The sequence below is a fragment of the Bubalus kerabau genome, chromosome 6 (assembly GCF_029407905.1).
Source record: "Bubalus kerabau isolate K-KA32 ecotype Philippines breed swamp buffalo chromosome 6, PCC_UOA_SB_1v2, whole genome shotgun sequence".
NCBI lineage: Eukaryota > Metazoa > Chordata > Mammalia > Artiodactyla > Bovidae > Bubalus > Bubalus kerabau.
The window spans coordinates 81714511-81740948 of NC_073629.1; the positions used below are offsets into that span (position 1 = coordinate 81714511).

The 26438-nt window shown below is 38.5% G+C and overlaps 1 protein-coding gene and 1 long non-coding RNA gene across 21 annotated transcripts in view; one reads left to right on the forward strand and one right to left on the reverse strand.

Annotated features, from left to right (window-relative positions):
* Positions 1-26438, reverse strand: part of UBE2U (ubiquitin conjugating enzyme E2 U) — an 83375-nt gene that overhangs the window by 51433 nt on the left and 5504 nt on the right. For 14 of the 20 annotated variants that reach the window (XR_008715897.1, XR_008715898.1, XM_055585603.1 and 11 more), the window contains exons 1-5: positions 17745-18197; positions 16366-16447; positions 15275-15367; positions 10882-10979; positions 97-217 (exon numbers count right to left, since the gene is read on the reverse strand). Coding sequence is in view for 18 of the 20 variants with exons in the window: in XM_055585603.1 (XP_055441578.1) it covers positions 97-217; positions 10882-10979; positions 15275-15367; positions 16366-16447; positions 17745-17810 (460 nt within the window). In the remaining 2 variants the exon portion in view is untranslated. Of the gene's footprint in view, positions 1-96; positions 218-10881; positions 10980-15274; positions 15368-15883; positions 16002-16365; positions 16448-17744; positions 18204-26438 lie in introns of those variants that run through there. The other 6 variants (XM_055585612.1, XM_055585613.1, XM_055585611.1 and 3 more) reach the window with 6 other exon arrangements.
* On the forward strand, positions 18376-26424 carry LOC129655328 (uncharacterized). Its single transcript, XR_008715899.1, has 3 exons — positions 18376-18577; positions 20681-20756; positions 26069-26424. It is a non-coding gene; the product is annotated as an uncharacterized LOC129655328 (long non-coding RNA).

Sequence of the window (26438 nt, forward strand, 5' to 3'; positions counted from 1 at the left end):
ACAGAAAATATTGTTGTATGCAAGTTACTTGCTAGATCATTTACTTGCTATGAATAATTAATAACTGGCAAATAACAATAAGTAGTCACTTCTTACATGGCAACGGCCGGTGGAAAAGTCGTAGAATTATTAGTCTGTACAGAGTTTCATCTTTCATCAGTATATGGGCTGCTTCCAAATTCACTGGATTTTCTAGCACTGGATTAGAAAGCATAACCTATAGGAAAACATATAAAACACAGAATTTTTAAAGCGGCTTTTTCTTAGGGCAAAAAGACAAACCAGGACATACAACATTCAAGAAGCATTTATAAATGCCTACAATGTGTCCAGCTGGAGACAAAGACAAATGAGACATGGTCCTTATTATCAAGACACTCATGATCTATCTTGGTTTTATACTGTACATTCATAAGCCAAACATTAGGATCAAAGCAAGTTACAAGTTCCTCCCTGTAAATTATTCCTTCCTATCACATAACTTTAAATTGATTTATGTGTAAAGGGAACTAAACATTAGGAAACACTGAAACATTTCATTAAAAAATAATTACATTTTAACATGAGATATTTAGATCATGAATAAACAAACACATGTATTAAAAGCTTGCATGCAATTCAATAGCCCCACAGATTACCGAACGCTTAATTTGATATCACTAGTAGTTTTCTCTGATGGGAAACATTGAAGGGAGTTGGATGGCATCACCGACTCAATGGACATGAATTTAGGCAAACTCCAGGAGATAGTGAGAGACAGGGAGGCCTGGTGTGGTATAGTCCATTGGGTTGGAAAGTGTCAGACATGACTTAGAGGCTGAACAACAAAAACAAGTAGTTTTCTCAACATTCAAAAAATTAAGATCATGGCATGTACAGAGTTTCATCTTTCATCAGTATATGGGCTGCTTTCAAATTCACTGGATTTTCTAGCACTGGATTAGAAAGCATAGCTATAGGAAAACATATAGAACATAGAATTTTTAAAGCAGCTTTTTTCTTAGGGCAAAAAGACAAACCAGTACATACAACATTCAAGAAGCATTTATTAAATGCCTACAATGTGTCCACCTGGAGACAAAGACAAATGAGACATTGTCCTTTCTCTCAAGACACTCATGGTCCCATCCTTCATGGCAAATAAAAGGGGAAAAAGTAGAAGCAGTAACGAATTTTATTTTCCTGGACTCCAAAATCACTGCAGAGACTGCAGCCATGAAATTAAAAGATGCTTGCTCCTTGGAAGAAAAGCTATGACCAACCTAGATAGCATATTAAAAAGCAGAGACTTTACTTTGCCAACTAAGGTCCACATAGTCAAAGCTACGGTTTTTTCAGTAGTCATGTACAGATATGAGAGTTGGACCATAAAAAAGGCTGAGCACTGAAGAATTGATGTTTTTGAATTGTGGTGCTAGAGAAGACTCTTGAGAGTCCTTTGGGCTACAAGGAGATCAAACCAGTCAATCCTAAAGGAAATCAACCCTAAATATTCATTAGAAGGACTGATGCTGAAACTGAAGCTCTAATACTTTGGCCACCTGATGTGAAGAGCCGACTCATTGGAAAAGACCCTGATGCTGAGAAAGACTGAAGGCAAAAGGAGAAGAGGGTAGCAGAGGATGAGATGGTTGGATGACATCACTGACTCAATGGACATGAGTTTGAGCAAACTCTTGGAGATAGTGAAGGTCACGCAAGTGTGAATGCTGCAGTCCATGGGGCCACAAAGGGACATGACTTAGCAACTGAACAACCATAGTTTTCTACCACTGCTATAACAAATTACCACAAATTTAGCATCTAAATCAACACAAATTTATTCTCTCGTATTTCTACAGGTAGGAAACTGGGGTTGGTTGTACTGGCTTCTCAAGATTGCACAAGACTGAAATTAAGGTATCTGCTGGCTGGGCTCTTATTAGAGGTTCTGGGAAGAATGTGTCTCGCAGTTCATTCAAGTTTCTGTTCCTGAATGCAAAACTCCTTCTGCAAAATTTAGTTCGGTTACTCAGTTGTATCCAACTCTTTGCGGCCCCATGGACTGCAGCATGCCAGGTTTCCCTGTCCATCACCAACTCCCAGAGCTTGCTCAAACTCATATCCATTGAGTCGGTGATGCCATCTAACCATCTCATCCTCTGTCGTCCTCTTCTCCTCCTGCCTTCAATCTTTCCCAGCATCAGGGTCTTTTCAAATAAGTCAGTTCTTCACATCACGTGGCCAAAGTATTGGAGATTCAGCTTCAGCATGTCTTTCCAGTGAATATTCAGGACTGATCTCCTTTAGGATGGACTGGTTGGATCTTCTTGCAGTCCAAGGGACTCTCAAGAGTCTTCTCCAACACCACAGTTCAAAAGCATCAATTCTTCAGCACTCAGCTTTCTTTATAGTCCAACTCTCACATACATACATGGCTACTGGAAAAACCGTAGATTTGACTACTTTGTTGGCAAAGTAAAGTCTCTGCTTTTTAATATGCTATCTAGGTTGGTCATAGCTTTTCTTCCAAGGAGCAAGCATCTTTTAATTTCATGGTTGCAGTCACCATCTTCAGTGATTTTGGAGTCCCCAGAAATAAAGTCTGTCACTGTTTCCATTGTTTCCCCATCTGTTTGCCCTGAAATGATGGGACTGGATGCCATAATCTTAGCTTTCTGAATGTTGAGTTTTAAACCAGCTTTTTCATTCTCCCCTTTCACTTTTATCAAGAGGCTCTTTAGTTTCTCTTTGTTTTTTGCCATAAGGGTGGTGTCATCTGTGTGTATGAGCTTATTGATCTTTCTCCCTGCAATCTTGATTGCAGCTTGTGCTTCATCCATCCATTCATTCATTCATTTGCTTCATTCATTCAGCATTTCACATGATATACTCTATATATTTAAATAAGCAGGGTGACAATATACAACCCTGTCATACTCATTTCCCTATTTCCCAGTCTGTTGTTCCATGTCCGGTTCTAACTGTTGCTTCCTGACCTGAATACAGATTTCTCAGGAAGCAGGTAAGGTGGTCTGGTATTCCCATCTCTTTAAGAATTTTCCACAGTTTGTTGTAATCCACACAGTCAAAGGTTTTGGCATAGTCAATAAAGCAAAAGTAAAGGTTTTTCTGGAACTCTCCTGCTTTTTCGATAATCCAATGGATGTTGGCAATTTGATCTCTGGTTCCTCTGCCTTTTCTAATTCCAGCTTGAACATCTGGTAGTTCTCGGTTCATGTACTGTTGAAGCCTGGCTTGGAGAATTTGGAGCATTACTTTGCTAGCGTTTGAGATGAGTGCAATTGTGCGATAGTTTGAGCATTCTTTGGCATTGCCTTTCTTTGGGATTGGAATGAAAACTGACCTTTTCCACTCCTATGGTTGTCTGTTAGATAAATTCAGTTCCTGAATTCACCGTTTGTAGAACTGTTTCCTGTTTCTTTGCTGATGGTTAACTGGGGGCTGCCCTCAACCCTGAGACATCTCTTGCTGGTACTTACACTTGGACCTCTATGTCTCAGAGGCAAAAGTGTGGGGAAAAAAAACCTTCTTTTGCTTGGACCTCTCCTACCATTTCCTTTCCACCATCTTTACTCCATTTCTCTGAGAAACTCTTGTCTACCTCTTCTATTGGTGAGGGCTCATGTGATTATTTTGGTCATTACTCTACATAATTCAGGAAACCTTTCTATTTAAGGTAAGCTGATTAGTAATGGTAATTCCTTCTGCAAAATTCCTTCACACCTAGATTAGAGTTTGACTGAGTAACCAGACAGTGGGAGTCTTGGGGACATCTTCAAAATTCTGCCTATAATACTATCTGCACATCTGGATAACATAGTTGACCAGTAGGAACCAAAACATGGTAGTTCTGTTAGGCTATGATCTTATTTATCTGGAATCTCAAAATTAACACAAATTTGAAATATTTATTCAATAATTCAGTATGCTGAATGTTAGATTACAACAAACAAACTAGATAATAAAATACAGCCAAAATAATTCCAACCAGAATCTAGATAATAAAATATAGCCAGAATAATTACAACCAGAATGTCTAAGTGTAGATACAGTTCAGAGTAGATTATTGTGGCATAAGAGTCATGGAAATGATAGCAATCTTTCACTAATAAGACCAGTAATCTGACAGCTGATATTTCAAAAGCAACAAGAATATTCTTTTTTTTTTCATATTTGGAAAACACACTGGGCTATATTTTCAAGAATATTGCAACTGCTTAAACCAGGATTTGATGTGGATTGCACTGTATCTTTCAAAGTGGGTGGGAAGCAGATGAAACTTTTCTTCAAGAGTAAGCTTTTGCTCTTTGGTTAGAGAGAGAGGCTTACTCAGAGAGACACATTTGGTAGAGTTTATTCAATGGTCTTTGCATTCAGCACTATGCTTAAGAACTTGAATATACACACAAGCTACATTAAATGATTTTTTTTAAGAATTGGAATGAAAGGAATAATTAACATATACAAATCGGATACCCTGCAGAAATAGTATAAGTCCAGCTTCCAAAGTAGCCTTATGAAATAAGATAAAAAGCTATCCAGAGGATAAATAAATTTGAAGCATCAATAAACAACTATACCAGTTCAGTTTAGTCGCTTGGTGGTGTCAAACTCTTTGCAACCCCATGAAGTGCAGCACGCCAGGCCTCCCTATCCATCATCAACTCCCGGAGTCCACCTAAACCCATGTCCATTGTGTCAGTTATGCCATCAAACCATCTCATCTTCTGTCATCCCCTTCTCCTCCTGCCCTCAATCTTTCCCAGCATCAGGGTCTTTTCCAATGAGTCAGCTCTCCGCATCAGGTGGCCAAAGTATTGGAGTGTCAGATTCAACATCAGTCCCTCCAGTGAACACCCAGGACCGATCTCCTTTAGGTTGGATCTCCTTGCAGTCCAAGGGACTCTCAAGAATCTTCTCCAACATCACAGTTCAAAAGCATCAATTCTTCGGTGCTCAGCTTTCTTTATAGTCCAACTCTCACATCCATACATGACCACAGGAAAAACCGTAGCTTTGACTAGACGGACCTTTGTTGGCAAAGTAATGTCTCTGCTTTTGAATATGCTGTCTAGGTTGGTCATAACTTTCCTTCCAAGGAGCAAGTGTCTTTTAATTTCATGGCTGCAATCACCATCTGCAGTGATTTTGGAGCCCAGAAAAATAAAGTCCAGCCACTGTTTCCCCATCTATTTGCCATGAAGTGATGGGACCAGATGCCATGATCTTAGTTTTCTAAATGTTGAGCTTTAAGCCAACTTTTTCCACTCTCCCTCTTTCACTTTCATCAAGAGGCTCTTTAGTTCCTCTTCACTTTCTGCCATAAGGGTGGTGTCATCTGCATATCTAAAGTTATTGGTATTTCTCCCGGCAATCTTGATTCCAGCTTGTGCTTCTTCCAGCCCAGCATTTCTCACAATGTACTCTGCATGTAAGTTAAATAAGCAGGGACAATATACATCCTTGACAGACTCCTTTTCCTATTTGGAACCAGTCTGTTGTTCCATGTCCAGTTCTAACTGTTGCTTCCTGACCTGCATACAGGTTTCTCTGAAGGCAGATCAGGTGGTCTGGTATTCCCATCTCTTTCAGAAATGTCCACAGTTTATTGTGATCCACACAGTCAAAGGCTTTGGTATAGTCAATAAAACAGAAACAGATGTTGTTTTGGAACTCTCTTGCTTTTCTGATGATCCAACAGATGTTGACAATTTGATCTCTGGTTCCTCCGACTTTTCTAAAACCAGCTTGAACATCAGGAAGTTCATGGTTTACGTATTGCTGAAGCTTGGCTTGGAGAATTTTGAGCATTATTTTACTAGTGTGTGAGATGAGTGCAATTATGTGGTAGTTTGAGCATTCTTTGGCATTGCCTTTCTTTGGGATTGGAATGAAAACTGACCTTTTCCAGTCCTGTGGCGACTGCTGAGTTTTCCAAATTTGTTGGCATATTAAGTGCAACACTTTCAGAGCATTATCTTTTAGGATTTGAAATAGCTCAACTGGAATTCCATCACCTCCATTAGCTTTGTTTGTAGTGACGCTTCCTAAGGCCCACCTGACTTCACATTCCAGGATGTCCAGCTCTAGGTGAGTGTGAATGATCACACCTTCGTGATTATCTGGGTTGTGAAGATCTTTTTTGTATAGTTCTGTGTATTCTTGCCACCTCTTCTTAGTATCTTCTGCTTCTGTTAGGTCCATACCATTTCTGTCCTTTATTGAGCCCATCTTTGCATGAAATGTTCCCTTGGTATCTCTCATTTTCTTGAAGAGATCTCTAGTCTTTCCCATTCTATTGTTTTCCTCTATTTCTTTGAGCTGATTGCTGAGAAAGGCTTTCTTATCTCTCCTTGCTATTCTTCGGAACTCTGAATTCAAATGGGTATAGCCTTCCTTTTCTCCTTTGCCTTTCACCTCTCTTCTTTCCACAGCAATTTGTAAGGCCTCCTCAGACTGCCATTTTGCCTTTTTCCATTTCTTTTTCTTGGAGATGGTCTTGCTCCCTGTCTCCTGTACAATGTCATGAACCTCTGTCCATAGTTCTTCAGGCACTCTATCATATCTAGTCCCTTAAATCTAGTTCTCACTTCTACTGCATAAGGGATTTGATTTAGGTCATACCTGAATGATCTAGTGGTTTTCCCCACTTTCCTCAATTTAAGTCTGAATTTGGCAATAAGGAGTTCACGATCTGAGCCACAATCAGCTCCTCGTATTGTTTTTGCTGACTGTATAGAGCTTCTCCATCTTTGGCTGCAAAGGATATTATCAATCTGATTTTGGTGTTGACCATCTGGTGATGTCCAAGTATAGAGTCTTCTCTTGTGTTGTTGGACGAGGGTGTTTGCTATGACCAGTGCATTCTCTTGGATGCTGCATCTAAGTCGCTTCAGTCGTGTCCAACTCTGCATGACCCCATAGACAGCAGCCCACCAGGCTCCCCTGTCCCTGGGATTCTCCAGGCAAGAACACTGGAGTGGGTTGCCATTTCCTTCTCCAATGCAGGAAAGTGAAAAGTGAAAGTGAAGATCTCTTGGCAGAACTTTGTTAACCTTTGCCCTGTTTCATTCTGTACTCCAAGGTCAAACTTGCCTGTTACTCCGGGTGTCTCTCGACTTCCTACTTTTGCATTCCAGTCCCCTATCATGATACGGACATCTTTTTTGGGTGTTAGTTCTAGAAGATCTTGTAGGTCTTCATAGAACCGTTCAACTTCAGCTTCTTCAGCGTTACTGGTCGGGGCATAGACTTGGATTAGTGTGATACTGAATGGTTTGCCTTGGAAATGAACAGAGATCATTCTGTCATTTTTGAGATTATATCCTAGTACTGCATTTCAGACCTTTTTATTGACTATAATGGCTACTCCATTTCTTCTAAGGGACTTCTGCCCACAGTAGTAGATATAATTAATGGCCATCTGAGTTAAATTCACCCATTCCAGCCCATTTTAGTTTGGTGATTCCTAGAATGTCAATGTTCACTCTTGCCATCTCCTGGTGACCACTTCCAATTTGCCTTGATTCATGGACCTAACATTCCAGGTTCCTATGCAATATTACTCTTTACAGCATCGAATCTTGCTTCTATCACCAGTCCCATCCACAACTGTGTGTTGTTTTTGCTTTGGCTCCATCCCTTCATTCTTTCTGGAGTTATTTCTCCACTGATCTCCAGTAGCATATTGGGCACCTACTGACCTGGGGAGTTTATCTTTTAGTGTCCTATCTTTTTGCCTTGTCATACTGTTCACTGTACCAGTGAGTATATTTTATACTATCCAATTAGTTGAAGCCCATGAATTTGGAATTCCTTCTGTGGATGAGTGTTGATATTTACTTTTGCTTATATATGAAAGGACAAGTTTTCAAAGAAATCAAGATCGTAGAAATTTAGGAGCATATGATTAGCATATTTAGACTTGAAAATATTTTAAAAACCATTTCAAGTATCAACCCCATGGAAAACAGTGTGATAATTATAAATATGTATCACCTGTTATTCAAAAGGTTGTAATCAGAAAGTAATCTAAATTTAAATTATTAGTACTTAAATAAAATGAAAAACTCAGTCCCTCAGTTATAGGAGCCATATTCCAAGTGCTCAGTAGAACTAGAGACTATGGATTATATATTGAACAGCACAGATACTGAAAATTTCCATAAGTGCTTAAAGTTCTAGTGGACAGCACTGAACTCCAAAAAGCTATTAAATAAGCCATTAAAATATTAATTGTAGCAACCTGGAAATTATTTGAGTGAAATGTTAAGTGATAAAGTAATAAGCTATATAATTTGAACACATATACTATCATTGCAACTATGTAAAAACAGATTTGTTGCTTCAGTCATATTACTTAGAATCTACCACAGGAATTGGACTTGTTTCCTGACCTTCAGGGGCTTATAGTCTAATAGGGGAAGACAGATAAGGAAACAGTATTTGCATTATAGCATTATAGTTCTCTCACACACATTTACTTAGGCAACACTTCACAAAGAAAGCCCCCCTCCCCAAACCAAAGCCATTAATTTCACCTAGGAAAGGAAATCAGGAAAGGCATTTCACAGGAGGCATCTTTTGACCTGACTCTTAAAATGTGAGCAGCTGCTTGCCAAAAGGATGGAGAAAGAGGGAATAAAATGGGATGCTAGTCAGATGCAGAACTGGACTGAGCACTTCTTAAGGTCCAAGATTGACTTGGTTTGTAACTTTAGAGTTTAGAACTCTATAAATGCTTTTTGGCCTGAATTGAACCAAGCACTGTGAGTAAAAAAAAAAAAAAATAATAAAGATATAAATAAGAGCGGGATGCCACGGTGTGTTTCGGAGGGTTAAGGCCAAGGTGTGAGAAGTAGATCATTTGTCAGGCAACAGAATTTGGCCTTGACCTTGTAGGGAATATGGAACTGAAGATTTAAAACCAAAACACAAGAGAAAAGATCAGAAGAAAATGTTAATAACAACAGGGAAGGAATTTCTTTATGATTACCAGTGATTTTCTTTTCCTTTCTACTATCTTAAAAATGTTTTCTAATGTGGGCATATCTGTTTTATAAAACTGTTTGAAAAATAAAAGCAACTGTGTAATCTACTGGCTTTTCATGATATATTTGGGAACACTTTGTTGTCACTTTTTATTAGTGGTTAAAATTGAGAACAATAAAATATTAACCAGATTTTATTGAATTCTTTTCTTATACCACTCATGGTTCTAAGTACTTTACGTGTATTTAGTCCATACATTTAGTCCTCACAAGTTCTATGAGTTAGCTACTAACAGCCCCACTTTACTGATGAAGAAATGGAGGGAGTGATAAGTGGAGAAACTTGTTGCAAAAGTGCAAAGGTATTAAGTGGCAGAACCAAGAAGTGAAGCCAAGCAATCTAAACTCACAGTCCCCAATTTACCTTGATTAAATTATTCTGCAACTCAAGATGTTCACCATTTCAATCTGGTTTGCCCTCATGAGAACATTCACTTTTACTGTTTTTAAGGCTGTTTCTACTTAGGTGGAAGAGATAGGATGACTCAGTTTGAAAGAATCTGAAAGATCAACCACAAATCTCTGCACATCACGCTCGCTTACTTCCTCAAAGTTTTTGCTCCAATCTCTCTTCCAGAGCATGGCCTGGCACCAGTACATACACTCAACACACAGTTGTAGAATGAATGAATGATTAAATTCAACACTGAATTTTTAAAAATATTAAATTTTACTCAGCATACTAAGATGACTAGAAAGTTAACGATAGTTTTATTTTTGAAAACAAGACATAGGAGAGATGGAATTTTTATTATAATTCTATGTTACTGAGAAAATTCAATTAAGCCAGAACACTTTATTCTCCAGGTATTTTAGATAATCAAAATTTAATACTTTATCTCCAAATATTATTAATGATGAGTAGATAGAATTTTACCATGGATAAAATCTGGTGGATAGAATCTCACTGGGCCAGATGTAAGTGGTCAAAGCAAGTGACGCTCAAATCATTCAACATCTCAGGATGAGAAAGGAGGCTCTTTGAGGGTCAGGAATAACATAAAACACACAACAGAGAAGCATGCTTCTAAATACCATAGATTTCGGATGCAAAGGATACATTCCATAAACAGGGTTCTACTGAGCAGAGGAGGAAATTCCTGGTTTAATTGTTCACTGGGTTTGATATGAAAGCTTATCAAAGCAGTTCTCTAGTGCTGTCATAAATAAAGGGCAAAGCTGACTATTTTACATTGTAGTCACTTGTTCACCTCTCTGAGGAAGGCAAGGTTCATGAATGAAGAAAGATCTAAAAGGCCTGTTCAACACCACAAAGTGACGTTAGGAGCCAAAAGCAAGCCTAAGAGTATATTTCCAGAATTGAAACCATCCAAACAATTCTTTTCTTCTTTTATAAAATACATATTGTTTGGTTGGAAAGGGCATAAGCTATCAATTTCACTTTAAAAATAATAGTTTTTATCATTCAAGTTCCATTTTACAATTTTGATGTAGAAATATTATTGAGTCATATAAGCTTACTCAAATCCTTTAAATATTTAAATATACATTGTATATTTTATTCCTTATACTTTGAATAATTGGGTAATTAAATGTATTAAAGACATCATCGGGCTTCCCTGGTGGCTCAGAGGTAAAGAATCCACCTGCCAAACGCAGGAGACACAGGTTTGATCCCTGGGTCGGGAATATCCCCTGGAGAAGGAAATGGCAACCCACTCCAGTATTCTTGCCTGCGATATCTCATGGACAGAGGAGCCTGACGGGCAACAATCCATGGGTCCATGGGGGCACAAAAGAGTCTGATACAGCTGGGCAACTAAACAAAAACAACAAAGACAGCATTTTATTATTAATCTGTTCTTACCTGGAGGGTAAGTAAGATGCTGCTCAATGTATAGCTTCTATTCCATTTACGAGGGCTGTCCAAAAAATCTATACAGGGCTTGCCAGAATGTGGGTCTACTGTATTAAAATAACACATTAATATTTATACATAAAATTATCATTTAAAACTTATGAAGATCAACATATCATAGGCTAAGTTAGAAAACAAGTGACAAACTTTGCAATTAATGTGACGGTTAGTATAGACCGGTTGTTAGAGCATGGACTTTGGTGTCAGATACACATAAATTTGACGGTTAACTCCTCCACTTATTAGCAATGGACACTGAGCAATGAACTACCTCTCCAGGTCTCATTTGCCTAGTATGTGAAATGGGGAATATGATTGAAGTACCTACTTTCACTGAAGAGAGTCTAAAAAACAAAGTCCTTAATAAAGTACCTGGCATAGAGTAGATCCTCAAAAAATGATAGTTATCATTATTAAAAATACTTTTGTTAATGTATAAACAATTTTTATAAGAAAATAACAAAAATATTTATATCCAATGGAAAGATCTTGCAATCTTTAGGAAAGATCGGGGAAGAAAATGTTGAAAAGGTGAAAAGAGGGGTCTTTGGTTTGGGACATTGTATTTTTTTTTTTTCCACGTATCCTTTATTCCATGACCAACCACTGTGTTGCAAACACCACACAAATAGGCAGTCAACCGCAACCCAGCTGTACAACAATCGGAGGCTTACAGTACATTTAAGGCTTTTAAATTTGGAAAAAAAAAAAAAAGGTTTTTAAATAAAACCAAAGAACTCTCAAACCCAAATCCCCAACCAACAGAAGTAGTGTAATAATTTTAAGCATCTTACATTTCTGTTGGTGCAACCCCAGTGTCAAAACCCAAATAACTCCTAAATTAAAAAGATCAGTTTTGTGAAATTTTAATTACATAAATTTTCAAAGCATAAACTTGTCATTTTTTTGTCTTGGAAATGTTATAAAAAATTTAATAGCAAAACATAGGAATAAAAACATATTAACAAAATGTATTCAATCACTTACATTACAAACCTGCAGTCATTGCTGTGTCCTGACAGAAGAAAATTACGCAATAGGAATCTATGCACAATGTGATTGCAAATATGTACAGTACTTTAAAAAGCCTACAAAGAGGAAAGTTGGCTAGGTTCTTTGTTAGACCAACCAGACAATCCAAATATTAAAACTCTGTGGACTAATGTAATAAATTTACACTTTAAAAAAGTTTCATTTTGTTTAAGAATATTCCAGTTATATTTATATGGTTCCAGTTGATGAAGCCAATCACCATAGTTCCAGTAAATTACCCTTTAATTGATTTGTTCGGGGGAAAAGATTGGCATGGCAATAAAAATGAAGGAATTTTCATCACAATGGTTTCCAGTTAAACTAATCACAGCTTCACAAATAGACTGAACCCATGAATCCAGTGGCTGAAAGAGAGCTGCAGGTCAAATACTGAGAACAGGGGAGGAGAGAGGTTGAAAGTGAAAAAGTGAAGTCGCTCAGTCGTGTCCGACTCTTCGCGACCCTGTGGACTGTAGCCCTCCAGGCTCCTCTGTCCATGGGATTCTCCAGGCAAGAATACTAGAGTGGGGTGCCATGTCCTTCTCCAGGGACATTGTATTTTGAAACTACAATAATAGGTAACAGTGCAATGGACAAAAGATGTGAGTGAACAACGTGATAAAAAAAAGTATTTAGAAAAAAATTCTAGTTGGTATTAAAACTGTGGTAAGTGAAAACTGAAATTATGACTCAATGGTACAAAAGATGATCAAGAAACAACATGAAAAGTTTCAAGATCGTTACTCATGGTCCTCCAGTGTTTGTTCTTCCCTTCCTCCATTTCTTCTCTCAAGCCTGATGCCTGCCTCCCCCCGACCCCCCGTGTGGTTTTAGATGAATACATAGTCGCCCACATTTTCCCAGCCTTTCCTCTAACAAGATGTGGCCGTGTGACCAGTGTGACCAAGTCTTAACAGTGGGACATCAGCAGAAGTAAAGTGTGCACCTTTTGGATCCTATTTTCTTAAGGAAGCTGTTCTGCCCTCTTCTCTTTTTCTCTCCCCTTCCCACTGGCTGGAAATAGTGACAGAATAAATGTCTTAGGTCCAGAAATGGAACCCACAAGTTGAGGATGGTAAAACCTTCCTGCCAGCTTTGTTCTGTTATATGTACATTGGAAAGTCATTTGAAAAGGTTAGCCTATGTCCTAATACAGTCAATTAACTAAATTATTAATAGTATTTGGGAAAAAATACACACACACACTTTTGTGTATGTACTTATTGTGTTTTTAAAATTAATTGCATTTTATTCTTCAAAGTATTTTTCATTTAATATATTGTCAACACATTCTTGGACAAGTTTTTTCAAAAAATATTTGAACACCAACTCTATGCCAGGGAGTGAAGATTCTAGGGACATAACAATGACCAACGAGTAAAGTCTTCATATATCTTTCTTGTTATGTTTAAAAGCAATGTATATAGCTATAATACATTTTACTTAAAAATTCCTATATTTATGGACATTGTAGCTATTTATGGACATTTCCCTTTTCTGTATATCCAATACTGTTACTGGAAACAAATCTTTATTAATTATATATGAATAAGAATATTAAACATATTCTTTATATAGAACCTTAAAGTTTCCATCCCAAAGCTATTAGAATAAATGAATTCAGCAAAGCTGAAGGAAAAAAAATTAATATACAAAAATCTATTGTATTTCTATACACTAATGATGAAACAGTCAATCCTAAAGGAAATCAACCCTGAATAGTCAATGGAAGGACTAATGCTGAAGCTGAAGCTCCAACATTTTGGTAACCTGATACAAAGAGCCAACTCACTGAAAAAGGTCTTGATGCTGGGAAAGACTGAGGGCAGGAGAAGTGGGTGGCAGAGTTTGAGATGGTTAGATGGCATCATCAACTCAGTGAATATGAGTTTGAGCAAACTCCAGGAGATAGTGAAAAACAGGGAAGCCTGGTGTGCTGAAGTCCAAGGGGTTGCAAAGAGTCAGACACAACTTAGTGATTGAACAACAATGATGAAATATCATAAAGAGAAAGTAAAAAAAAAAATTCCCATTTAAAACAGCATAAAAAACCCTAGAAGTAAATTTAGCCGAGGAGGTGAAAGATCAATGCCCTGAAAACTATAAAACACTGATGAAGGACACTGAAGATGATTCAAAGAAATGGAACAATATCCCATATTCTTGGATTGGAAGAATTAATATTGTTAAAATGGCCATACTATTCAAAGCAATCAACAGATTTGATGCAACCCCTATCAAAATATCCTGAATATTTTTCACAGAACTAGAACAAATAATTCTAAAATTCATATGGAGGCACAGAGAAATCTTGAGAAAAAGGAATGAAGCTAGAGGTATAACCCTCTGAGAGTTTAGACTATGCTACAAAACTGCAGTTATCAAAACAACATGGTATTGCCATAAAAACAGGCACATATATCAATGGAACAGAACAGAGAGCCCAGAAATAAGTCCATGCGCTTGTGGTCAATTCAACTATAACAGAGGTGGCAAGAATATACCATGGAGAAAAGACAGTTTCTTCAACAAGTGGTGATGGGAAAACTGGATAGCTATATCAATAAGCCAAAACAATGAGAATAGAGCATTCCCTCAACCATATACAAATTAAATTCAAAACAGTTTAGAGACCTAAATGTAAGACCAGAAACCATAAAACTCCTAGAAGAAAACATACATGGAATACTCTTTGACATAAATTATAGCAATATTTTCCTGGCTCAAGTCTCCCAAGGCAAGCAAAAATAAACAAATGGGACCCAATTAAACTTAAAAGCTTTGCATAGCAAAGCAATTTCATTGACAAAATGAAAAGACAACCTATAGAATTGGAGAAAATATTTGCAAATGATGTTACCAACAAGGGGTTAATATCTAAAATATACAAACAGTTTACACAATTAATATTAAACCCTCAAATCAACCAAAAGTGGGCAGAATACCTGAAAAGACACCTTTCCAAAGAAGACATACAAATATCATTCATGTTCAAAATTATATTTTGAAGAATGTTTAACACTGCAGAAATAAATGTATTATGTCATTTTAAATAAAAATATATACATCTTTGTGTAATAACTCAACTATGGAGATAAAATACATACATAGAAGAAAGGAAATAAATCTCATTAAATGTTGAGAATAGTATCTGAGTTAGGATTCAGATGATAATTTTTTCCTGCTTTTTAATATTTTCCCCAATAAGTATGCTTACTTTATAATGTTAAAAATAAACATTATTGAACACTAATGAAGAATAACATTAATATGGACAGAATTTATGATAATAATTTTATTTGTTCCTTACCATTTGGATGAAAAGGAATTGTTCTGAATTTCACAACTGGAGGGACAAAATTATACTCTAATGTAAAATTTATTCTCAGTTGGAAGACTGCTCCTGTGATACAGAAATAAACATTTTTACTAAAGTGTCACATTAATGATTAACTGTAACCTAATATTGATGTTTATGCCTACAGTTTATCTTCCCCAAAGTCCCTAGAGTTTTACTATAATAAGTAAATTGGATTAGAGGATGCCCAGACACCTCTAGATGGTATAATAGACTCCTCACAATCTAACCCAGTGTTTTCAGCCACATTCTCACCAATCCTTTTCATCCACTAACTCTGTCCTTCTAATACCAGCCTATTCACTGGGTTTCTCATATTTACTCTCTGCTCCAGAATCCTCTCTCTTCAGGTCTCGCTAAGCTGTTTAGTCTACCTGCCCTTCCTTCTGATTCTAAACCTGGTGAATCCTCAGACATTCTTCAGTACCCAACTCAAGTGTCACTTCCTTGGGAAGCTGTTCCTGACTCTCCAAGGTAAAATTAACTAATCACTGCCTCCTCAGTATTCCATTCAAAATTCATAACAGGACATGTTATATTTTATTGTAATTATCCACTTACATGCTTTTCTCCCCTATCTCACTAAGCAAATGTATCTTGTTAATCTGCAACTCTAAAAGGGCATGGTCATTAAAGTTTATGGTTGCCTAGTCTTCTTGAGAACTTGACTTATGGACATCTGTGGGAAAATCATAGAGGAAAAAAAAAAAAGAGACATAATTGTGGGATTTTTCTGTCAGTAAGCATTTTGTTAGTTATTCTCTGAATTCATGAAAGACTATTAGATGATATTCTCAGTTGATATGTTTTCCTATGTCTGCTTCTTAAAAACATGATAACATTAAGACTGGGCATAAAGAAAAATTCAAACCTGAAATTTTCATCCATGTTGACAAATGGCAAAAAATTAAGCCATACAATGAAAAAATTAACATGTGAAAACTTTAGGGATTCTAGAAAATTTATACAGTGCAACCTTAAAGAAATTAGGCTAATAATATAAAGGCTTTAAAAAAAAATAAATTGGTTTTCAAAGCACAAACCATGCCAAATTGTACTCTGTAGACCTTCAATGTCAACATCCCATTGCATCATATCTTCACTTATAGGAAAGGCAGTAATACCCTAAACATCAAGAAAAATTAAAGCAGAAAAAAAGATTAAATATTTATTGCAGCTTGGGAAATCAGATATTAGGTTACAATGAATTCCAAAAGCTCTAAATTTTCTTTTATTGATAAAAATTTTTGATTTGAGAATGTGTTATATATTGTCTTATTACACACAGACGTTAAGGTAGATTCCAGAAAATACATGCAATAGTAAATTTTAAATAAATCATTAGTATGAAAATCACAAATGGGACAGGAAGGTCAAGAACGGAATATGTGACTTATGTAATTCTATAGGCAATTTAAGATTCAAATTCAAAAAGAAAGGAATAGTTGGAAAACATGTATTTCTTCATAGCTTTAAAAAAACCCCTACAGATGCTATATTAGGCATGAAGTAAGAAATTTTCATTAAGAAAAACTCAACTCTAAAATTATGCTCATATATAAAAATAAAATTTTCCTACACTTGAGGCATTATTCCAATGGAGGGACAAGAATGTATTACTGTGCAAAACAATGAAGACCCAGCACAAACCAAAAATAATAAAATTAAAAAAATAAAATTATAAGGGAAAGACATTTATGTGTTATATGTCACAGCAATTGGCAAAAAGTGCACTAGACAGGAAGAAACAGAACTCAAGACTTAAGAGCAAGAGATTTTGGAGTCAAAAAACCCTGTGATGGAATCTCGAGCCCAAATATTTACTGAAAGCTTTCTGAGGCTTAGGTTTCTGGTAGGTTAAAACAAAACACTACCTACTTATTTTACAATATTGTATTGATAATTGAGGGGCTTCCCAGGTGGTACAGAGGTAAAGAATCCACCTGCCAATGCAAGAGACCTCGGGTTACATCCCTGGGTGGGAAAGACCCCCTGGTGAAGGAAATGGCAACCCACTCCAGTATTCTTGCCTGGAAAAATCTCATGGACAGAGAAGCCCAGTGGGCTGCAGTGCGTGGGGTTGCAAAGAGTCCGACACAACTCAGCCACTGAACATGCATGCACAATTGATAATTAGTGAATGCAACCCTGCACCTACTAGTTATTTTCTACCTGATAGACTGTTACATTCAGGGATTAAAGTCCATAAATACTCAGCATAGTGTGCTCAATACTGTTAACTATTATTATGAAATACTAACAATTATTATGAAACATTATTATACTGAAATAGTTTCATTAAACAAGTCTGTAGAGCAAATTAGGTTTAACTAAATTATGCCCTGTGGAATAAACACAGATTAAACTGCTTTTAAAAACTCGTACCCCAAAGAAACACACCCTTCACGTCTCCAATACTCACCTCATAATTGTTGTTCTTCAACTCTTGGAATTCTCTTTTTAGCAAGATGTAAGCTCTGCTGTACATGATAAGGCAAAAAAGCCTCTGATCCTGTCCCCTCACTACTAGGGTTCCCTCTGAGGCAAGTGTCTGAGGTTATGGGTCACTCTCCTATACCTAGTTAGCTGACATAAATACTTGCTTTCTCGAGCTTCAGAATGCTGTATACTCCCAAGAGAGGTGGACCTATGTTGGGCACGTAGCAGCGACTTTCTTTTCTCCTTTGACTCTTCTAAAGGCGGACTTCAGAAGGAAGACTTGAGCACTTTCTCTACTGCGGTGTGTCCTTGCGGCGCCAGCCCACAGCCCAGCCTGAAGGTAAACGTGGATGAAACCCTGAGACCACTCGTGCTGCTTGTGCATGAAGTGGGCGTAAGAGGCGTTAAGTTTAGGGTGTTCTTAACCAGTCACCGTCTCCGCTTCACAGGTGTAACTAACTGTGTGCGGGTTGGGCAAGAGGATGCAAATCGGTTGCCAAGCAACAAGACTAAACGGAACTGTAGAGGAGGTGGGCACTTGGCCGCTCCTCATCCAATCAGCGATGTGGGGTGGCCTCTGGAAACCTCCACAGCCAATCGTCCAAAAGGTTCAGTTTGAAAGGCCAATGAGAAGCGTTGTTAAGGCCTCCTTGCCCACTCTATCTCCGCGCCCGGTGCGACTGCTACGTCCATCCATTTTGTTGGCGTAGGGGGAAAAGTCAGAGGGTCTGGCGTCTAAGTCTAAGTCAGAGAGGACTTCACTAGAAGTCCTCCGAAATCATCTTTTCTTTTTCTTTGAATATGAGAAACTATCAGGTAATATATGACCGACAGTACTGGTCTGCGGTTGTTTATAATTACTTACATGGCACTTCCCTTGTGGCTTAGCTGGTAAAGAATCCGCCTGCAATTAGGAAGACCTGGGTTAGATCCTTGGGTTGGGAAGATACCCTGGAGAAGGGAGAGACTACCTACTCCAGTATTGTGGCCTGGAGAATTCAATGGACTGTATAGTCCATGGGGTCACAAAGAGTTGGACACGACTCTGCGACTTTCACTTTCATATGGCACTTCAGCGGTCATGATATGTTCGCGTACATTATTATATCATCGAATCCTTCAGTTACTTTGGAAGAATGCTCTGCAACAGGACATTGCATCTCATCAAAAATTCTCATCTCTTGCTGACTTTTGCCACTTTCTGTTCGTTCTGTCTAGATACTTAACACGTTCATTTCATCCTTCTACCCCTCCATTTTTCCTTCACTCATCATTCAGATTTACCTTTGCCTACGAGTCCTTATGAAATCACCCAAGACAAGATTAGGCTCCTTTCTTGTGATCCTAGAGGACCATGTATTTACCTCCTTGTTAGCGTTTATTGGGCTTCCTCGGTGGCTCAACGGTTAAAAAAGAAAAATCCATTTGTAATGCAGGGGCCGCAGGAGACATGGGTTTGATTGTTGTGTTGGGAAGATGCCCTGGAGGAGGGCACGGAAATCCACTGGAGTATTCTTGCCTGGAAAATCCCATGGACAGAGGAGTCTAGCGGGCTACAGTCCATAGGGTCACAGAGTCGGACAAGACTGAAGAGACTTTAGCAGGCAGGTATAGCATTTATCAGGCTGTATCACAATTGCCCATTGCTTTCTTCAGCCAACTGTGAGCCTCTTAAAGGTGCTAATTTGCCCATGTCAACTACAGAAGCTGGCATCTTTTCTCAGAGTACTTTTTCTTACTGTTTACTAATTTTGTGGAAAACAGGACATCAGTTTAATTAGTTCATTCATTTCACAGATACTTATTTTGCACTTCTCATGTGCTGTACAATTCAGATGAAGTGACTACCTTTTTGGCACCAGTATTCAATAAATAAATATACAAAACAAAAACAAGTTTACAAAGCAAAAATCATAATTTCAGATCACACATAATATAGACAATAAAACAGTAATGTAATAAAAAGTAGCTAAGGGTTAGAAATGGTCAGGGAAGTCCTCTGTCAGGAGTGGGCAGTGAGATGATACATGATAGTTTGGACGAGAAGGAGCCCGTTATTTGAAATGTTGAGGGCAAAGAGTTCCAGGAAGAGGAAAAGACAATAGTTCTCAGTCAGGAAAAAGCTTGGCTTCAAATGGGAACTGGCAGGGCCTGAGAGAATATGGTGGAGATGTGATTAGGTTGGAGCTCTACGTGTAGGGAAGTTTGGGTTTTATTTGAATAGCAGTGGGAATCATTGGGAGAAGGAAATGGCAACCCAGTCCAGTGTTCTTGCCTGGAGAATCCCAGGGACGGGGGAGCCTCGTGGGCTGCTGTCTATGGGGTCTCACAGAGTCGGACACGACTGAAGTGACTTAGCAGTAGCAGCAGCAGGAAATCATTGAATGGCTTTAGGGATGAGAGTGTTATTCTCTACATTTACAAAATTACTCCAACTTCTTTGTGGAGAATGGATTGTAGGGGAGACCACTTAGCAGACTCCCATCGTCATTTTCATGTCCAGGTAGGGTAGTTGAGAAATTTCCAACAATATCTTCACTTTACTAACATTTGATACAATAGAATGATTTGATTTTGTTTTATAAAACTGAATATTAAGGAATTTTTCTTATGAAAACATCAACTAGGACCTGAAATTGAATTTTGGTGGGACTCTCCTTCAAAGCCTGACAGATTTTTCCCTTGCATTTATGGAACACTGGCAACATATGGTGGGAGCGAATAAAGAGCTGCTTCCATGAGAAAGGAGTGGGAACCAATTAGGGAATTTTAACCAGGTTTCTTTGATGATACTATGGTCTTTCATTCTGCTTTAACAGGAGAAATCTGTGATAGTAAATGCAGACTCTCTGCATAAAATTTTGTTCTAGGAGAAATTCAGTCCAGTTCAGTGGCTCAGTCCTGTCTGTCTCTTTGCAGCCCCATGGACTGCAGCACACCAGGCCTCCCTGTCCATCACCAGCTCCTGGAGTTTACTCAGACTCACGTCCATTGAGTAAGTGATGCCGTCCAACCATCTCATCCTCTATCGTCCCCTTCTCCTCTCACCTTCAATCTTTCCCAGCATCAGGGTCTTTTCAGATAAGTCAGTTCTTCGTATCCAGTGGCCAAAATATTGGAGTTTCAGCTTCAGCATCAGTCCTTCCAATGAATATTCAGGACTGATTTCCTTTAGGATGGACTGGTTGGATCTCCTTGCTGTCCAAAAGACTCTCAAGAGTCTTCTCCAACACCACAGTTCAAAAGCATCAATTCTTCAGCTCTCAGCTTTCTTTACAGTCCAACTCTCACATCCATCAGTTCAGTTCAGTTCAGTCGCTCAGTTGTGTCCGACTGTTTGCGAGCCCATGAATCGCAGCATGCCAGGCCTCCCTGTCCATCACCAACTCCCAGAGTTCACCCAAACTCATGTGCGTCGAGGTGGATCACATCCATACATGACTACTAAAAACCATAGCTTTGACTAGATGAACCTTTGTTGGCAAAGTAACGTCTCTGCTTTTTAATATGCTGTCTAGGTTGGCCATACTTTTCTTCCAAAGAGCAAGCGTCCTTTAATTTCATGGGTGCAGTCACCATCTGCAGTGATTTTGGAGCCCCCCAAAATAAACTCTGTCACTGTTTCCCCATCTATTTGCCATGAAGTGATGGGACCAGATGCCTCGATCTTAGTTTTCTGAATGTTGAGTTTTAAGCCAACTTTTTCACTCTTCTCTTTCACTTTCATCAAGAGGCTCTTTAGTTCTTCTTCACTTTCTGCCATAAGGGTGGTGTCATCTGCACATCTGAGGTTATTGATATTTCTCCCTGCAATCTTGATTTCAGCTTGTGTTTCATCCAGTCCAGCATTTCTCATGATGTACTCTGCATAGAAGTTAAATAACCATGGTGGCAATACACAACCTTGTGGTACTCCTTTCCCTATTTGGAACCAGACTGTTGTTCCGTGTCCAATTCTAACTGCTGCTTCTTGATCTGCATACAGATTTCTCAGAAGGCAGGTTAGGTGGTCTGGTATTCTCATCTCTTGAAGAGTTTTCCAGTTTGTTGTTATCCACACAAAGGCTTTGGTGTAGTCAACAAAGCAGAAATAGATGTTTTTCTGGAACTCTCTTGCTTTTTCAATGATCAATGATTGAACATCTGGATTGAATATCCAGATTCAATGTTCAACATCCAGCTTGAACATCTGGAAGTTCATGGTTCATGAACTGTTGAAGCCTGGCTTGGAGAATTTTGAGAATTACTTTGTTAGCGTGTGAGATGGGTGCAATTGTGCAGTAGCTTGAGTATTCTTTGGCATTGCTTTTCTTTGGGATTGGAATGAAAACTGATGTTTTCCAGTCCTGTGGCCACTAGTGAGTTTTCCAAATTAGCTGGCATACTGAGTGCAGCACTTTCACAGCATCATCTTTCAGGATTTGAAATAGCTCAACTGGAATTCCATCACCTCCACTAGTTTTGTTCAAAGTGATGCTTCGTAAGACCCCCTTGACTTCTCATTCCAAGATGTCTGGCTCTAGGTGAGTGATCATACCATCGTGATTATTTGGTTCATGAAGATCCTTTTTGTATAGTTCTTCTGTGTATTCCTGCCATCTCTTCTTAATATCTTCTGCTTCTGTTAGGTCCATACCATTTCTGTCCTTTATTAGGCCCATATTTGCATGAAATGTTCCCTTGGTATCTCTAATTTTCTTGAAGTGATCTCTAGTCTTTCCCATTCTATTGTTTTCCTCTGTTTCTTTGCACTGATCACTGAGGAAGGCTTTCTTATCTCCCCTTGCTATTTTTTGGAACTCTGCACTCAAATGGGTATATCTTTCCTTTTCTCCTTTGCCTTTCACTTCTCGTCTTTTCATAGCTATTTATAAGGCATCCTCAGACAACCATTTTTCATTTTTGCATTTCTTTTTCTTGGGGATGGTCTTGATCACTGCCTCATATACAATGTCATGAAACTCTGCCCATAGTTCTTCAGGCACTCTGTCTATCAGATCCAATCCTTTGAATCTATTTCTCACTTCCACTGTAGAATCATAAGGGATTTGATTTAGGTCATACATGAATGGTATAATGGTTTTTCCTACTTTATTCGATTTAAGTCTGAATTTGGCAATAAGGAGTTCATGATCTGAGCCCCGTCACCTCCTGGTCTTATTTTTGCTGATTGTATAGAGCTTCTCCATCTTTGGCTGCAAAGAATGTAGTCAATCTGATTTCAGTATTGACCATCCGGTGATGTCCATGTGTAGAGTCTTCTCTGGTGTTGTTGAAAGAGGGTAATTGCTATGACCAGTGCATTCTCTTAGCAAAACTCTATTAGCTTTTGCCCTGCTTCATTCTGTACTCCAAGGCTAAATTTGCCTGTTACTCCAGGTATTTCTTCTACTTTGCATTCCAGTCCCCTGTCATGAAAAGGACAACTATTTGGGGTGTTAGTTCTAGAAGGTCTTGTAGGTCTTCATAGCACTGTTCAACTTAAGCTTCTTCAGGGTTACTGGTCGGGGCATAGACTTGGATTACTGCAATATTGAATGGTTTGCCTTGGAAACCAACAGAGATCATTGTCATTTTTGAGATTGCGTCCAAGTACTGCATTTCAGACTCTTTTGCTGACTATGATGGCTACTCCATTTCTTCTAAGGGATTCTTGCTCACAGTAGTAGATATAATGATCCTCTGTGTTAAATTCACCCATTCCAGTCTATTTTAGTTCGCTGATTCCTAAAATGTTGATGTTCACTCTTACCATCTCCTGTGTGACCACTTCCAATCTGCCTTGATTCATGGACCTAACATTCTAGGTTCCTATGCAATATTGCTCTTTACAACATTGGACTTTACTTCTGTCACCAGTCACATCCACAACTGGGTGGTGTTTTTGCTTTGGCTGTGTCTCTTCATTCTTTCTGGAGTGATTTCTCTACTGATATTCAGTAGCATATTAGGCACCTACTGACCTGGGGAGTTCATCTTTCAGTGTCCTATCTTTTCACCTTTTCATACTGTTCATGAAAGTTCTCAAGGCAAGAATACTGAAGTGGTTTGCCATTCCCTTCTCCAGTGGACAATATTTTGCCCACTAGGAGAAATTATGATAAAGTAGAAGATAAAATTAAAGCATTCTCTGTTTTGAATTTTTAGAAATTGATATTTATATGGTACTTTAGTCTTGTGAGAATCAAATTTAGTATATTCTCATGTGCTAAGTTGCTTCAGTTGTGTCATTCTTTGAGACCCTATGGACTGTCGCCTTCCAGACTCCTCTGTCCATGGGGATTCTCCAGGCAAGAATACTGGAGTGAGTTGCATGCCTTCCTCCATGGGATCTTACGACCCAGTGATCAAACCCAAGTCTCCTGCATTGCAGAAGGATTCTTTACCATTGAACCTCCGGGAAGCCCCCATATATTCTCACACCTCAAATCTATTGCTAACCTTACCCTCTCCTTGGGACATGAGACTAGTGTCCCCAGCTGCCTAGTTCTCACCAAGCTGTCCCAAAGACATTTCAAACTCAAAATGTCCAAAAATAAATTCGATACTTTCCATTCTCTCAACCAGCCTTTTGTTCCATTTGTTTTACCCAGTTTCTCTAGCTGGAAACTTGAAGTTTGCTCTGACTCCACTTCCTCTTCATGACTCTAATTCAATCACTTACTAAAACCAGCTGCTTTTCTAGCTTCTCAAACATATCACCAGTTCCTGAGCTCACAGCCTTGCCATCGGTTGCCAAAGCACAGAACGTCTTTATACTGCATTCTTTGTCTCCAGACCTGCCTTTTATAAAACTTAACAGTAATTTAAGCTAACATGTCATTATGTAATTCTTTGCTTAAAATACTTCAAGGAATCCCCTTCATCACTCTAGCTTATTCTGCCTCCATCTACAGAGTTTTTATGTAGATCAACTTCTTGGGGTGTGGGTAGGGTGGCTGAAATTGTGGACAGTATGTTTGTGTATCTATGTGTATAAATCTGTGCATATAGACTTTTGTTAGAACAGGGACAATGGAATTCATTAATTTAATAATAGCCTCCTGTGATGTAAAAAGCATAAGAAACCATACACTATAGTACAAAGAATTGAAAAAAGAAATGTTGCACTGCATTTCTTATGGTAGGCAGAATTCTAAGATAACTGCCATATCTCCACCCCCTGCATAATCCTCAGGACTGTGAATATGATGCGTTTTTCTTCTGTGGTTAAGTCGACTTTTGATGCATAGTTGACTTTAAGAAAGGCAGATTATCCTCGGAGAGCCTGACCTAATTTGGTGAACCCTCAAATGGGACTGGGCTCTTCCCAAAGTCATTGAAAGCCTGAGAGGGACTCCATGTGAGAGAGATCCTCAGCTGACTCTTTTGAAAATGGAAGGTGACATATGGCCAGAAATGTGGGCAGCTTCTAGGACCTGAGAGTGGCTGCTACCTGACAGCTAGTAAGAGAATCAGGGCCTCAGTCCTACAACCATAAGCAACTCAATTGTGGGAAAAACACACAAGCTTGGAAGAGGACCTGAACTTCAAATCAGAACACAATCAATACTCATTAGACCCTGAGCAGACAATTTAGTCATGCTGTACCCAGATTTGACCAAAAGGGCTATGGGCTAATAAATGAGGATTGTTTTAAGATATTGAGTCTGTGGGCTTCCCAGGAGGCACTAGTGGTAAAGAACTCACCTGCCAGTGCATGAGATGCATAAGACATGGATTTAATCGCTGGGTCAAGAAGATCCTCTGGAATTGGAAAAGGCAACCCACTCAAGTATTCTTGCCTGGAAAATTCCATGGACAGAGGAGCCTGGCAGGCTACAGTCCATGGGGCTGCAAAGAGTTGGACACGACTGAGCAACTGAACATACATTAAGTCTGTAGTCTTTGTTTTGGAGCAACAGCTAACTTGTACAGCTTATTACCCAACATGCATCGCTATTGACCAAAATGAGTTATATGGCAAAAGATCAGTCACTTATTGAACTAAGTTTATCTGATTTAGTGTGAAAAAAACCAACTGATAGACATTAACATATGGCTTTAGACAGTGTTAGGGGATAACATGGGTATGGCACCCTGAAAAATGAAGTGAACCATGCCTCATGCACAAGTTTTCATAATCCTAGGTGACCAAGGCAACTGAGAGTCTATTTTATTAAACATTTGCAGAGTTACTGAGGCCATCTCCAGCTTTAACAACGAAGAATTCCTTCCCTCCCTTTTAAAAAACAATTCTTTCCCTAAGGAGTGGAACAGATGTTTTCATTTTACTTAAACTAAAAGACTGTTTTCCTCATCCACCAGGAATATGTACCAGTACAAAGTGTTAACCTCATTTGGATTTGAACCCCCATCCTCAAGAGCAAAAGAAGGCTGAGGATCGCCAAATGTCAGCTCAGCTGTGAGAAGTGTTTTAAATCATATTTTGACGTACGTTACGCTGTTAACTAGAAAATGAAGTGCAGCACACATGCTTCTAGTAACTCTGGTTTCAAATCATATGATCCCTTCTTTGTCTTGAAGACCTTTTGATGTGCGTTCCCAATATTGAGTTTCTCTGCTTTTAATAATCTTATATTCCTTCCTCAATATAAATGTCATGAAAAATACTGAATGCTAATCTTCAAAGATCAAACAGGAAGAAAGAGGTAGGCAGCATAGCTCAGTGACTTGA